This window comes from Electrona antarctica (assembly GCF_951216825.1).
Source record: "Electrona antarctica genome assembly, chromosome: 19".
NCBI lineage: Eukaryota > Metazoa > Chordata > Actinopteri > Myctophiformes > Myctophidae > Electrona > Electrona antarctica.
Genome location: NC_136800.1, coordinates 37,962,662 through 37,977,833, shown reverse-complemented (window position 1 = coordinate 37,977,833; position 15,172 = coordinate 37,962,662). Strand labels below are relative to the sequence as shown.

General features: G+C 46.6%; 1 protein-coding gene across 1 annotated transcript in view; it reads left to right on the top strand.

The window, feature by feature from the left end:
- Positions 1-15,172, top strand: part of LOC306943141 (uncharacterized protein) — a gene marked incomplete at both ends in the record, with an annotated part of 37,098 nt that overhangs the window by 16,534 nt on the left and 5,392 nt on the right. Inside the window, 2 exons of the mRNA XM_079529343.1 lie at positions 7,494-7,652; positions 7,858-7,907. Of these exons, the coding sequence (XP_079385469.1) occupies positions 7,494-7,652; positions 7,858-7,907 (209 nt within the window). The remainder of the gene's footprint in view (positions 1-7,493; positions 7,653-7,857; positions 7,908-15,172) is intronic.

Sequence of the window (15,172 nt, the reverse complement as noted above, 5' to 3'; positions counted from 1 at the left end):
GGGAGAGCAGCAGAGCTGTGGAGGCTGTCATGACCATATAAACTCTAGATAGCTCACCCGCGCTGTTGGCCAATGGAGAGCGACGTCGTTACGTGGCGGCCATCTTACCTCGGGCCACATAACATTGTGTCTATGGGGCATGTACTCTTAAATGACCATAACTTGCTCAATTTTCAACCGATTTTCAAACGGTTTGGTTTGTTATAAACGTCAGATGTCCGCATACTTATATGCTTTTATACGACGTTCATATAAAAAAAATTAAGCAGATAAGCGTACTGAATCATAGCCACGTTGACAACGTTTGTAATAAACCAACCCGTTTGTAAATCCGTCAAGATTTGAGCGAGTTATGACTGTTTCTGTTTGAGCTGCCATTGAACATACTGTACTGTAGCCCCGAAGTAAGATGGCTGCCGGGTGAACGACGTCAGAAACTCCGCCTTGAGCCATCTAGAGTTTATATATATCTATGGTCATGACAGGGCCAGGGGGCGGACCGTGACTGTGTGTGTGTGTGTGTAGGTAGGTAGGAAGGATTGGCTGTCAATCAAACGGCCAGGCAGAGAGGGGGAAATCAAATCAATGCGGTGCGGATAGTTTAGTGAAACACCCACCAAAACAAAACAACGCACGAAACACAGTACAACGAGTTAGCGTCTTAGCTAAAACATGGAGGAGAAAGGGGAAGAACATGAAGTGCAGTTACAACAAGCACAGGGAAACTATTTATCCGTGGGTGAAGAAGCCATGCAGTGCAAGGCATATTGAAAGAGTCTTCTGTGACATTTGTAATTCGAGTCGTTTCTCAGTGACACACGGAGGAGGTGAATAACGACTTGAAGCAACGTGTTGATCAAAAGGAGGCTTCACGGTGCATGGACACGTTTGTACTAAAACCAAAACAAGAAGAAAAGGTAACAGCAGCTGAACTAACTAGTGTTTACCACACAGTACAACTGAGAGACTTTCAGACTTGTAATGGACAACATAAACACCTAAAAACACCTACAAAGTGTATATCCTGGCTGTGCTGCTATGGTGGAGAAGTGTGTTTACAATTTAATTTATTATGAGTTGCCTCCAATGCTGACCTATTTTATTTTATCTTTTATTTATTTTACCTGTATAATTTCAAAATAATTTGCAGTAGTTGGCTTTGTTAGGAGGAGGATACTTTGATAAAGTATTTATTTATTGGTTCCTTATTGGTTGTAATTCATGCCTTCACAATCAAATCAAAGCCCCTTGGTTGGTTGGTTGGTTGGTTGGTCCAGTTGTATTGGTTGGTTGGTTGGTGAATTGTCCAGTTGTGTTGGTTGGTGTATTGTCCAGTTGTTTTGTTGGTGTATTGTCCAGTTGTATTGGTTGGTTGGTTGGTGTATTGTGTATTGGTTGGTTGGTTGGTGTATTGTCCTGTTTGTCCAATAATAGTTCATTTAAATGCATTTCTGTTAAGTTTATTTTATTTGCATAGTAGTTCTATTATAGTTATTATCATCATAGTCCTATTATGTGCTACTGAATCAACCAGATGGCAAAGCATAGATATGCTATGTGAGGGGCAGAATAGAAATGTCTAATTGAGGAATAGAAATGTTATTATTTTTGTTTTCGTATACACATTATTCACGCCCACGACACAACCCTGCATGTGTCCCACATTGTCCCACACAAACACACTCTTTGTCCCACATCTGGTTAGTTGGGATCTGGTCACCCTATTGCAGGGTTCCCCAATTAATTTTCCCCAAGGGCCATATTTTGTCTAGGGTATCAGACTGGGGGCCGGGGCCGCCCGCGGCAAACAAAATTGGGGCTTTTATTGTATAAATTAAATAATAAACGTAGAATCACTATTATTGGGTGTGATACTAATAATGTAGCCCTGGAAGTCATAAATCCTGTGTTGAGGGTCACACAAAGAAAGAATGCACTCTGGAAACAAAATAAGTTGAGAACCAACCATTTATTTTAACAGCAGCCAGTTGTACTTAAAATCAAATAAAAAAATAAATCAAGAACCAACAAGTAATTTGTCTGTTGCAGTCTGCTTCAATAGCAGGCTAATGCAGATGTGTAACATATTTCAATAGCAATGCAGATTAAGCCAACAGGGAGTTATACAGACACTGAAATTAATCTCAGTTGCCAGTTTGTGTTCCTTTCCCTCCTTCTGCCCTGCCCTGCCCTGCCCTGCCCTGCCCTGCCCTGCCCTGCCTCCTTCTGCCCTGCCCTGCCTCCTCCTGCCCTGCCTCCTTCTGCCCTGCCCTGCCTCCTTCTGCCCTGCCCTGCCCTGCCTCCTTCTGCCCTGCCCTGCCTCCTTCTGCCCTGCCCTGCCTCCTTCTGCCCTGCCCTGCCTCCTTCTGCCCTGCCCTGCCCTGCCCTGCCCTGCCCTGCCCTGCCCTGCCCTGCCCTGCCCCCTTCTGCCCTGCCCTGCCCTGCCTCCTCCTGCCCTGCCCTGCCCTGCCCTGCCTCCTTCTGCCCTGCCCTGCCTCCTTCTGCCCTGCCCTGCCCTGCCCCCTTCTGCCCTGCCCTGCCTCCTCCTGCCCTGCCCTGCCCTGCCTCCTTCTGCCCTGCCCTGCCCTGCCTCCTTCTGCCCTGCCCTGCCTCCTTCTGCCCTGCCCTGCCCTGCCCTGCCCTGCCTCCTTCTGCCCTGCCTCCTTCTGCCCTGCCCTGCCCTGCCTCCTTCTGCCCTGCCCTGCCTCCTTCTGCCCTGCCTCCTTCTGCCCTGCCCTGCCTCCTTCTGCCCTGCCCTGCCCTGCCCTGCCTCCTTCTGCCCTGCCCTGCCCTGCCTCCTTCTGCCCTGCCCTGCCCTGCCCTGCCCTGCCCTGCCCTGCCCTGCCCTGCCCTGCCCTGCCTCCTTCTGCCCTGCCTCCTTCTGCCCTGCCCTGCCCTGCCCCCTTCTGCCCTGCCCTGCCTCCTCCTGCCCTGCCCTGCCCTGCCTCCTTCTGCCCTGCCCTGCCTCCCTCTGCCCTGCCCTGCCCTGCCCTGCCCTGCCTCCTTCTGCCCTGCCTCCTTCTGCCCTGCCCTGCCCTGCCCTGCCTCCTTCTGCCCTGCCCTGCCTCCTTCTGCCCTGCCCTGCCCTGCCCTGCCTCCTTCTGCCCTGCCCTGCCCTGCCTCCTTCTGCCCTGCCCTGCCCTGCCCTGCCCCCTTCTGCCCTGCCCTGCCCTGCCTCCTTCTGCCCTGCCCTGCCCTGCCTCCTTCTGCCCTGCCCTGCCTCCTCCTGCCCTGCCCTGCCTCCTTCTGCCCTGCCCTGCCCTGCCCTGCCTCCTTCTGCCCTGCCCTGCCCTGCCTCCTTCTGCCCTGCCCTGCCTCCTTCTGCCCTGCCCTGCCCTGCCTCCTTCTGCCCTGCCCTGCCCTGCCCTGCCTCCTTCTGCCCTGCCCTGCCTCCTTCTGCCCTGCCCTGCCTCCTTCTGCCCTGCCCTGCCCCCTTCTGCCCTGCCCTGCCCTGCCTCCTCCTGCCCTGCCCTGCCCTGCCCTGCCTCCTTCTGCCCTGCCCTGCCCTGCCTCCTTCTGCCCTGCCCTGCCCTGCCTCCTTCTGCCCTGCCCTGCCTCCTTCTGCCCTGCCCTGCCTCCTTCTGCCCTGCCCTGCCCTGCCCTGCCTCCTTCTGCCCTGCCCTGCCTCCTTCTGCCCTGCCCTGCCCTGCCCGACCGACAGACAGACAGACAGACAGACAGACAGACAGAGAGAGAACACAGAGGAGAGAGAGAGAGAGGGATTTTAGTTTTTCCACTGTTTCCGTGTCATTGTCTCTCATTTAATCTATTATTTTTAATTAATCTCTGTTGTATTTAAGTATGAAATGTGTTATTACAATTAAAGAAAATAGTATTGGTGTTATTGCTTGTTTTTTTGTTTTTTTTTACTAATATTGCTCTGAAGAGGGAAGTCTGGAGCTGTTGCCCCCATGACCAGATTACGGATAAGCGGTTGAAGATGGATGGATGTATTATTATAGTATAGTTGTAATTATTATTATACCACAATAGTATTTAGAAATTGACCAAAATACAGAGGTTCACTCACCAATCAGTGAGAGAAGTGACAGGGACGGGATGAGGCAATCGTTCTGAAGTCGGGTTTGTATTCCGTTGTGGCAATCCTGAGGCACTGATCCAGATGTTCATTTGTTAGTCTGTTTCTGTCCTGATTCTTGATAGAATTCATTGTAGAAAACGATGACTCACATATGTATGTGGAGGGGAACATTGTGAGTAGAATCACTGCTGTAGCTCTCATGTTTTTTAATTGGTTCTGGGGAACCACGTTGATCCAAAAGTCACTCACGTTGACGTCCTTGTGTCGTGCTTTGAGCACATTAGATGAGCTCATATCCACAACCTCCATCTGAAGCGCTGCCTCGTCTATATTAGGGGCCAGTTTCTTTGCCTCTGACGTCCACTGGCCATCAGCTGAAATGAGGAACGGATCCCGGAGGAAGAAGGATGTCTGCTGATAGTTTGCACCTGTCAAATCTTTCTCTGAAGTTGTTGGAGAGGCTCATCACAAAATCAGTCATCACTTGTGGTATCGTAGAGTCAGGTATTTAATTTTTTTCACAATGCTCCCACAGACGAGGAAAATGCAACTTTCTCCCCGAGAGATCTCGTTCTAGAAGGCTCAGCTTTACTCTGAAAGCCCCGATCGCCTCGTAGTCGTACATGTCTGCAACTGTGTGGTTTCTTCCCTGCAGTTTCAGGTTGAGCTCATTTAGTTGAGACATGATGTCACACAAAAAAAAAACATTCCCCATCGCGTTATTGTCGCTTAAGAAGCGATGGAATTCTGAAGATTTTTGGCTCACTTTCAGGCCTGATAGAAACGTAAGCAGCTCCTCTCGCAGGTCACACACCCTTTCCAACACACGGCCCTTGCTAAGCCAGCGCACATCATTATGGAGCAAAAGATCTTTGTGCTGCACAGACATCTCCTCCAGCAAAGCCCTGAAAAGGCGATGTTGCAGACTCGAGTTTTCACGAACGTTTACAAGTCTCGTCACAGTATCCATCGCATTTTTCATTTCCCCGCATAGTTTAGCGCACAACACGGCCTTGTGAATAATGCAATGAAATGACATGAGTGCTGGGTTTTTGGCAGCCAGTTTCGTTACCAAACCAACATGTGTGCCCACCATGGATGGAGCCCCATCCGTGACAACGGAGACAATCTTGCTTAAATCCAAACCATTCTTCTCAAAGAATTTGTCTATTTCCTCAAAGCAGATTAATCCTGTTGTTCGCCCAGGCAGAGAAAGCAAACACAGCAACTCTTCCCGAAAGATGTGTCCATCAAAAAATCTTACAAACACAGACAGCTGTTCCATGTCAGTTCGATCGCAGGACGAGTCTATGGCTAGAGATATTGCTTCAGCTTTTTTTTAAATCAGTGAGTAGATTGTAAAAGCAATCGTTGGCTAAAACCTCCACCCTTCTGGTTGCAGAGTTATCGGACATTGGCACCTGGTTTAACAGTTCCACAACAGCCTTCTTAGTTTTCTCATCGTGGCTTAATACTTCAGTAACCATGTCAATAGCACACGTTTTAATCAACTCTGCATCACTGAATGGTTTCTTAGATTTAGCGAGTCTCCATGCAACACGCAAGGATGCAGCTGTCGCATGCTCTTGTGCAGAAGTAAGTTTGCTGAGAGTTGCCACAGAGCTTTCATATGATTTGATCAGCTGTTGTATTTTCTCTTTTCTCATTTCTGGTGTAGGATACTTGCCATCAAAATCTTTATGCACAAAAGTGTAGTGCCGTTTTAAATTTTCTGTTTTACAGACAGCAACTGTCTGTGTGCAAATCAAACACGTTGGCTTCGCATCTGTACGGCCCGGCAAAATAAAACAAAACTTATCAGTCCATTCGGGTCTGAACTGACTGTTTTCTTGGTCGACTTTACGTTTTCTGTTGGCCATTGTTGTTGTTTTTATCTCCTGGCTGTGTGCACATGTAGGAAGCGCAGTGCATGCGCCCCAAATCACGTATACAGGAAGGTCAGCCTGACCTGCTCAGGTGAACCCAGAGAGGTGTATGCTGGGGAATGTTGTTGTTAGGGTGTGTGTGTGTGTGTGTGGGGGGGGGTTATAATGATCGCACACACTTTCTCTGTAATGTAAAATTGAAATGTATTTATATGAAAAAAAAATAATGCCATTTATATCTGGGAGATTCTTCCGCGGGCCGCCAGGGGGCGCTCCGCGGGCCGCAAATGGCCCGCGGGCCGCCTATTGGGGAACCCTGCCCTATTGGTTAGCAGACCTACAAGCTCATAGCGCGCCGAGTGGCGCGCTATGAGCTTGTAGGTCTGCTATTTTTGAAGAATTGTTAACATGTGGCGCACATCTTTGAATATATATTTCAGAGCGAACATTTTTAACTAAAATATTTGCTTCTGGGGGGTCCCTGGAACTACATATTTTCAGATGGGGGTCCGTGGCCCAATAGAGAGAAATCTGGGGGTCCTTGACATGAAAAAGGTTGAGCACCACTGACATAGAAACATAGGTTTTTCAGAAAAATGTTAGGATTTAGAAGCCTTGTTTTTTTAATCGACCAAAATGGGTTAATAGCGTTTCTGTGCTTTCTCAGTATGAAGAAAGTGTCCAGAGATATGAGGGACTGAGACAGACTAGCCTTCAGTAGCCAGGCTTTTATTTCCGTTCGCATCGGCAGACTAGAGAGAGAAAGACGGACGGACTTGTTGTGTGTGTGTGTGTGTGTGTGTGTGTGTGTGCGTGTGTGTGTGTGTGTGTGTGTTGCACACGCCCAGTGTGTGGATAGGCCAATCACAATGATTGACACATAGGAGGAACAATGATAAACTGTAGCCTCGCATAGCCAGCGTTGGGAAGTACCAACTACAAGTGAAAGCAACAGAGGAGTATTATTAGACTGAATTTAAGTTCGACTGAATTAAAAAAAGCTGCAGTAAAAGATGTATATATAAAAACCCAGACTATTTTATTATCAGAATTATCTCACCCTCCCTCTGACTACAATTAGAAAGGCATCACCCTCCCCTGTTGTCCTCCAGGCCCCCCTTTTCCTACATTTCAACTGGTCCCTTAGAACATGCCATTGTGATTCACATTCAATGTGATTCACATTCAATGTAAATCAAGAATGTGATTCACATTCAATGTGATTCACATTCAATGTGATCCACATTCAATGTAAATCACATTGAATGTGATTCACATTGAATGTGATTCACATTCAATGTGAATCACATTGAAAATGTAGTGTTCTACTGTTGACCAGCGTGAACTTTGGACCAATGGCCTATCTATCTTTTAATTGAAAAAAATTTTGCTTTCATGAGCCAATTAAAATTGCAGTTTTATGAAAATTCTTCTTCTGCTGGTTGCAAGTAGGTTCTCTATCCAGGAATATGTATTTTATTGGTTTTAATCTCCCCCCTCCCTCTCTCTCTCTCTCTCTCTCTCTCTCTCTCTCTCTCTCTCATCTGGTTGTATTCTTCATTTAGACTGGAGAACTGCGGGTTGACAGAGAGATGCTGTGAAGTTCTGGTCTCAGCTCTAACCTCTAATCCCTCCCTCCATCTGAGAGAATTGGACCTGAGTCTCAACATGGTGAATGAGTCAGGAATGAAGATGCTGCTCTCTGCTGGGCTGGAGAATCTCAAGTGAGTAGACCCTGTTGTGGGGCCCGGTTTACAGGAGAACCCTTTACTATTTGTGGGTAACGTGGGTATTTTACTATTTTCAGACATGTGATGATTGATGCATTGTTGTTCTACTTCCTACAGAGTGAAACACTGTAGTGTCAGCTAGTGGAGACGTTGTGTTAGACAGTCAGACATTGATGCATTGTTGTTCTACTTCCTACAGAGTGAAACATGGTGGAGAAGATCGGTTCAATCCTCATCTCATTAAAGGACGTGAGTATCTCTCACTATTGACATCTTATACAGAGTTTTTTTTAACACCTACTGTATAGTTTGGTATACTTCAGGGGTGTAGTTGTAACATTGTTGGTTGGGTTTGCTTTCACATTGTAGTCTGTCAAGCACGCAGTCTGGCACGCACACAGTGCATCTTCAGGCGTGTGCGTGTTGGTCAAACAAGGATTTCATACTCCTTAGTGACACGTTGCAGACCACTACAGCCTTGGCTGAGAGATAAAGATAAATAGAAATATGTGGGAGATCAGAATGACAGAAACACTCATTCACATGTTCTCACTCACATATTTGAATGTGGGCCTGGTATGGTAGGCTTGGTATGGTAGGCAGATCTACAAGCTCATATCTTGTAGATCTGCTATTTTTGAAAAACAGTGAAAATGTGTCGCAAATCTTTGAATATATATCCTTTCAGAGCGAACGTTTTTAACTCAAATGTGGCAAAATACATATATTATTGGGGGTCCTTGACATGGAAAAGGTTGAGCACCACTAACAGAAACAAACATGAGGTTTTTTCAGAAAACTGTCAGGATTTAGAAGGCATTTGTAGAATCGTCCTCGGGTCTAAATGGGTTAAACAAAAGACGCCTGTCGGCTGCCGGACTATAGGCCTATATTTATTAACCCACAATCGAGTGTTATTCAATTTAATTCACTTGCCCAATGTTTTCATTTAGGCCTACATTTACCTTGCCGACATCACTTCGCCTCTGAAATAATTTAATAATATTTGGACTGCTGGACAGCTGACAGTAGGCTCTCTTCACTCTTAAAAACAATTATCTGCGAATGGTTTTACTTCTGCCACATGTGGACGGTGTGTGTAGGCTAAAGAGGCTTTATGGAAACAGGTTTGCTTTTAAATGTATTCCTGCAGGAGGCCTTTTACGGGCCCAATGAGGACAGGTATGGCTGTGCTCTAGTCTAGGTTGTCTTTTTCTATGTTGTTGTGTTTGACAGTGTTTCCCAAAAAAGGACACAGGCTTCTGTGTGCGGCCTAGAGGGGTGCGGCCTAGAGGGGTGCGGCCTAGAGGGGTGTGGCCTAGAGGGGTGTGGCCTAGAGTCCGGCAGTCGAGGTTGACGGGTGGGACATTTGGTATATAGTCTTTTTTATTAGCCTAAAATATTGTCTATATACATACATTCATGAATCCACTTGCTGACCGGCTGAAAGTATTGGGCTTTTTTATAGGGGTTTCTTGTGACCATTAACATCCTATGGCAGGCAAAAATGTCAAAAATGTAGAACTTCCATTATGTTTTAACCCATTCTGGGCGGGAACCCCTTTTGGTGTTTTAAAGCATTATGTTATACTTTAGCTATTGAAAAATAGCAGACCTACAAGCTCATAGCGCGGCACCGAGTGCCGCGCTATGAGCTTGTAGGTCTGCTATTTTTGAAAAATCGTGAAAATGTGCCTCAAGTCTTTGAATATATTATTACAGAGTGAACATTTTAACTAAAATCTTTGCTTCTGGGAGGGGAGGGGGGGGGGGGGGGGGGGTGGGGTCACTGGAACAACATATTTTCAGATGGGGGGTGGAGGCATGAAGTAGCATGTGACATGTCAAACTAGGGGGTTTTCATGATTCTGAATCCATTCCAAGCATTAGTTTTGCACAAAAAACACTCCTTGTGCTAAAAAACAGCCATAGACACAAATAGCCCAAAATGTGCTGACCTCATCACATTAATGTCATGACGTCTATGGCCGTTTTTAGCCCAAGGAGTGTTTTTTGTGCAAAACTAATGCTTTGAATGTATTCAGAAAAATCACACCCGTGTGAACTGAGTGGTGCAGGGTCTTATATAGCCTGATCAGCTGTGGTCTGACGTAATGTCAGTGACCATAGTAACCATGCTCATTTTTTTGGTACGAACACGGGTACATGGGTACAAAGCCACTTGTTGGAGTGGTTTACACCAGGGGTTCTCAACGTTTTTGGCCGGGGACCCCCGAAAATGATTTGGCAACGTCTCGGGACCCCCGCCCCGCCCCCTCCCGACCCCCAATATAAATTGACTGCTACAATAACCTTAAACCATTTTGGGCGGGAACCCCTTTTGGTGTTTTAAGCATTGTTATAATTTAGCTATTTAAAAATAGCAGATCTACAAGCTCGTAGCGCGCCACCGAGTGGCGCGCTACGAGCTTGTAGGTCTGCTATTTTTGAAAAATCGTAAAAATAAATAAAAAAATAAAATATTTTGATTTATTTATTTTTTGAAAATAATTTGGGGACCCCCTAAAATAATTTGGCGACCCCCCGATGGGTCGCGACCCACGGGTTGAGAACCCCTGGTTTACACCACTCAAAAATGAAAACCCCTTAGTTTGACATGTCACATGCTACTTAAAGCATAAGGAAAGTGTGACATGTTTGACAGTTTTGCCTGCCGTAGGATGTTAATGAAAAATCACACCCGTGTGAACTGAGTGGTGTAAGGTCTTATATAGACTGATCAGCTGTGGTCTGACGTAATGTCTGACGTAATGAAATCACACCCGGGTGAACTGGGTGACCGTAGCAACCATGCTCATTTTTTGAGCACAGACAGACAGACAGACACGTAAACTAACAAAGCCAGTCGTAGGAGTGGTTTACACCACTCAAAAAGAAAGCCCAATAGTGACAGCCGGTCAGCGAGTGGATTCATGAATGTAGGTACTGTATATAGACAGTATTTCAGGCCAATAAAAAAGACTATATACCAAATTTCCCACTTTAACCCATTCTGGTGTTTCAAGCATTATGTTAAATAGCAGATCTACAAGCTCATAGCTTGTAGATCTGCTATTTTTGAAAAACCGTGAAAATGTGGCGCAAATCTTTGAATATATATCTTTTCAGAGCGAACGTTTTTAACTCAAATCTTTGCTTCTGGGAGGGTTCCTGGAACAACATATTTTCAGATGGGGGTCGGTGGCCAAATACAGATATTATTGGGGGTCCTTGACATGGAAAAGGTTGAGCACCTGTGTGTGTGTGTGTGTGTGTGTGTGTGTGTGTGTGTGTGTGTGTGTGTGTGTGCGTGTGTGTGTGCGTGTATGGGGCTCCGTTAGTGCCACGTAAGCACACCCCGTGTCCTGTAATCGTGTAATTTTTTTTTTGTGTTGCACAGAACCGCATAGACGTGTAGTGTAGTTTCCCATTGACTCACAATGGGAACACGTGCACGCGCGCGTTCACGCGTAACAGTGCAACCACTGCATCTTGACCTACAGGGTAACACGTCTACGTGTAGATTCATGCGTCTGTAGCAAAGGCACACGTCAACGCACGCATGATTTATTTGGTCACGCGACTAGGCGAGGCGCGGAGAGATGAGTGGGTGCTGTGCCACCTTGGTGCGCGCTGCGTGGAACGCCTCACCTACCCGTGTGACATAACTGAGCTCTGTACAAAACGCGTCATGTGCCCCTTTGACATAACTGCAGCTCTGCACATAACGCATCGTGTGCCCTTGTGACGTAACTCTGCCCTGCACAGAACGCCTCATATGCACGTGTAAGTCTTAAAATAAAAAAATAAAAATATTTGTATTAATTAATTCAGTTACCTCTCCTGATATGTGATTCAATTTATGAAGTGGCTTTCTGCAATTACGCACAGCAGGTGCATGCGCTGTCCCTCTCCAAGTCTCCATTCTTGAATCCTGTCCTTTGCAATCAATATTGCATTGATTGCAATAAAATTAATATTGTATGTATTAATTTCTGTCAAATAATCTTTTATTTCAAGGCAATTATAAACTGTACAGTATGATTCCAACATCGGGTCTGGTTGATCACCGCGCCATGCACTCTTCTCGTCTTTTTCCTGAGGTTCGAGGCGAATTTTATATTAGCTAATACTCAGTCAGATCATAACCAAAAATAAAAATAAAAAGAACGCCAGAATCCGTGAAATCTAAGCTTTGTATGTTTATCTGGCCCATGGCTGGATTCTTTCATTATTTCCTGATATGAATGAATTACGCAAGGAATTACGCAATCACGGCGCGGTCGGTGCCAAAAACTCGGCGGTCGTGGGTGTCTTCTAACACTTAGAGCTCTCTCAAATCAAATCAATTTGAAGTTCTTTGGAACCTTAGCTTTTGTTTCGTGTACAGCTCATCACTGTATATTCTATCAATATCCATTGATAAAAGCAAATAAGCAACAGCGGCTTTTAAGCAGAGTGCATGGTGCATGGCATCACCGTACGTGGCTTTGATCTGACACGAATTTGCTTCATTTAGCGTCATTGCAAATATATTATCATCAGTAACATGTAGGCCTAGCCCTAGGCTATAGTATTTTCTCTTAAATAATCTTCTATTTCAAGGCAATAAACAGCTGTACAGTATATGGTGTCAAATCAATGGTGCCGCTCTGGTTTTCCAACGGGTCCAATTGTGCCCATGTTTTCAAATGCCTTTATGCTCCCCAAATGCGCCAAGCTCCCTTCCAACAACAATAAACATATGCGTTTATGCCATAGAGGTATTACTTCTGTGTTACTGACTGCAGAGCGCAACAATTATGCTTCTCTCTCAAAAAGGAGAGGGGAAAAACAGAAAAAAAAAGTAGCGACACCACATCTCACCTGCTCGCCTAGATAACGATTTCACACATTTTGATACAATTCAAAGTGTTATAGAATCTGTCTCCCATTGGTGTGTTTTTCATATGCGTTTTACAATGTTAATGTAATAGATAATAAGCTTTAATCTCATTTAGATTGACCTGGTTAAATACGGGGTTTAATTCATCCCAAGAGCAAATCATGGGAATAAATAGATGACATTGTTATGCGTTATTATAGATTGGCTTCTATGGATGGGACAGGTTTTAATTTCGACGCCTGTAGTCATTATGAGTTTTATTATTGGATCAGCACTGCGCTTCTCAGACAATGGACAGACAATGAACTGCTGTGCAAGTCTAACCCTAGGCCGGTGTCCACCATGGAAACAGCCCTTGCAAAATGTTCATGTGTAGCCTATAGGCCTATTAGATGTTTAGTCCGTGGTCCGCTGCCGGCCTGCCACTTATCTGACACGCACTTGTGTCTCTCTCTCTCTCTCTCTCTCTCTCTCTCTCTCTCTCTCTCTCTCTCTCTCTCTCTCTCTCTCTCTCTCTCTCTCTAAGTGCCTATTCATTCAATGATGATTGATGGGTTGTGATGAAGTCATGGTTCCCCGAAAAATATAATACTATCATGTCTCTCTGTTTTTCTGTCTCGAGATAGACAGACAGACAGTCTGACAGCCTGACAGACATGGCAATCCGATCTGATGGCAGAGATGTTCATGTTCCATATTAAGCTATAATGTGTCCTAAAAAAAGATAGGCCTAAATATAATAATGTGACCCCAAAAAAGATCAATATAAAATAATTAGACCCTTCCCACATTATCCACACCAATCTTTGAAGGCAGGGCCGGCCCTGTCGAAAACACTGCCTCAGGCAGGATATTTCCTGATGCCCCCCCCCGCCGCCAAATTTTTTTCGGCCTCGCGGCTGCGCCGCTCGGCCAGAATTTTTCCGGCCGCGCGCCCGCGCCGCTCGGCAAGCCGCGTGGCCGCGCCGCGCGCCGCTCGGCAAGCCGCGCGCCCCAAGGGGGGAGGGATGGTATGACAGACTGGTATAAACAGTGCCCCCAGTGGGGAGGGATGGTATGACAGACTAACTGGTATAAACAGTGCCCCCAGTGGAGAGGGATGCTATGACAGAGAGACTGGTATAAACAGCGTCCCCAGTGGGGAGGGATGGTATAAACAGCACCCCCAGTGTAGAGGGATGGTATAAACAGCGCCCCCAGTGGGGAGGGATGGTATGACAGACTGACTGGTATAAACAGCGCCCCCAGTGGGGAGGGATGGTATGACAGACTGACTGGTATAAACAGCGTCCCCAGTGGGGAGGGATGGTATAAACAGCACCCCCAGTGTAGAGGGATGGTATAAACAGCGCCCCCAGTGGGGAGGGATGGTATGACAGACTGACTGGTATAAACAGCGCCCCCAGTGGGGAGGGATGGTATGACAGACTGACTGGTATAAACAGTGCCCCCAGTGGAGAGGGATGCTATGACAGAGAGACTGGTATAAACAGCGTCCCCAGTGGGGAGGGATGGTATAAACAGCACCCTCAGTGTAGAGGGATGGTATAAACAGCGCCCCCAGTGGGGAGGGATGGTATGACAGACTGACTGGTATAAACAGCGCCCCCAGTGGGGAGGGATGGTATGACAGACTGACTGGTATAAACAGTGCCCCCAGTGGAGAGGGATGCTATGACAGAGAGACTGGTATAAACAGCGTCCCCAGTGGGGAGGGATGGTATAAACAGCACCCTCAGTGTAGCCTGGCTCCAGCCCCTGAATCGCTAGCCACGCCCATTAAAAAAATATATTCAGGCGATTCAGGGTCTGGTGACGCTCTCGAAGGAGCTCTGAGACTCGTTTGGAAATCTGTACGACGAATCAGCGTCGTTTCAACTCGATGACGTCAAAACAACAGCGCCGTCCAGACACAAACAAACATGGCTGCCCCCACTGCGGTGACACACGACCGTATCAATCTGGCTATTAAATCGGCGTATGATAAATAGTTTCTTTACAGAAACGACAGGTTTTATAAACATCATCATCCGACATATTTTACCGCTTTTGTTTACATGCTAGTAGCGCTCGTTGGCTCACTTGGCTGTGGTTTGTTTGGTTAGCAAACGGGTTAGCCATAGCCTCATGATTGACAACAACGTCATCTGCTTTCCTACTATTCTGATTGGTTGGTATGAACCAATCACCGAAGACTGCCGCTTTGACAACGCCCATCTCAGAAACGGCTGTAGTAGGGAGGGCTTTCAGACTGAATAATGGAGTGAAACGAAATGAAAATTCAGGCTGAGTGTCAGGCTACCCTCAGTGTAGAGGGATGGTATAAACAGCGCCCCCAGTGGGGAGGGATGGTATGACAGACTGACTGGTATAAACAGCGTCCCCAGTGGGGAGGGATGGTATAAACAGCACCCCCAGTGTAGAGGGATGGTATAAACAGCGCCCCCAGTGGGGAGGGATGGTATGACAGACTGACTGGTATAAACAGCGCCCCCAGTGGGGAGGGATGGTATGACAGACTGACTGGTATAAACAGTGCCCCCAGTGGAGAGGGATGCTATGACAGAGAGACTGGTATAAACAGCGTCCCCAGTGGGGAGGGATGGTATAAACAGCACCCTCAGTGTAG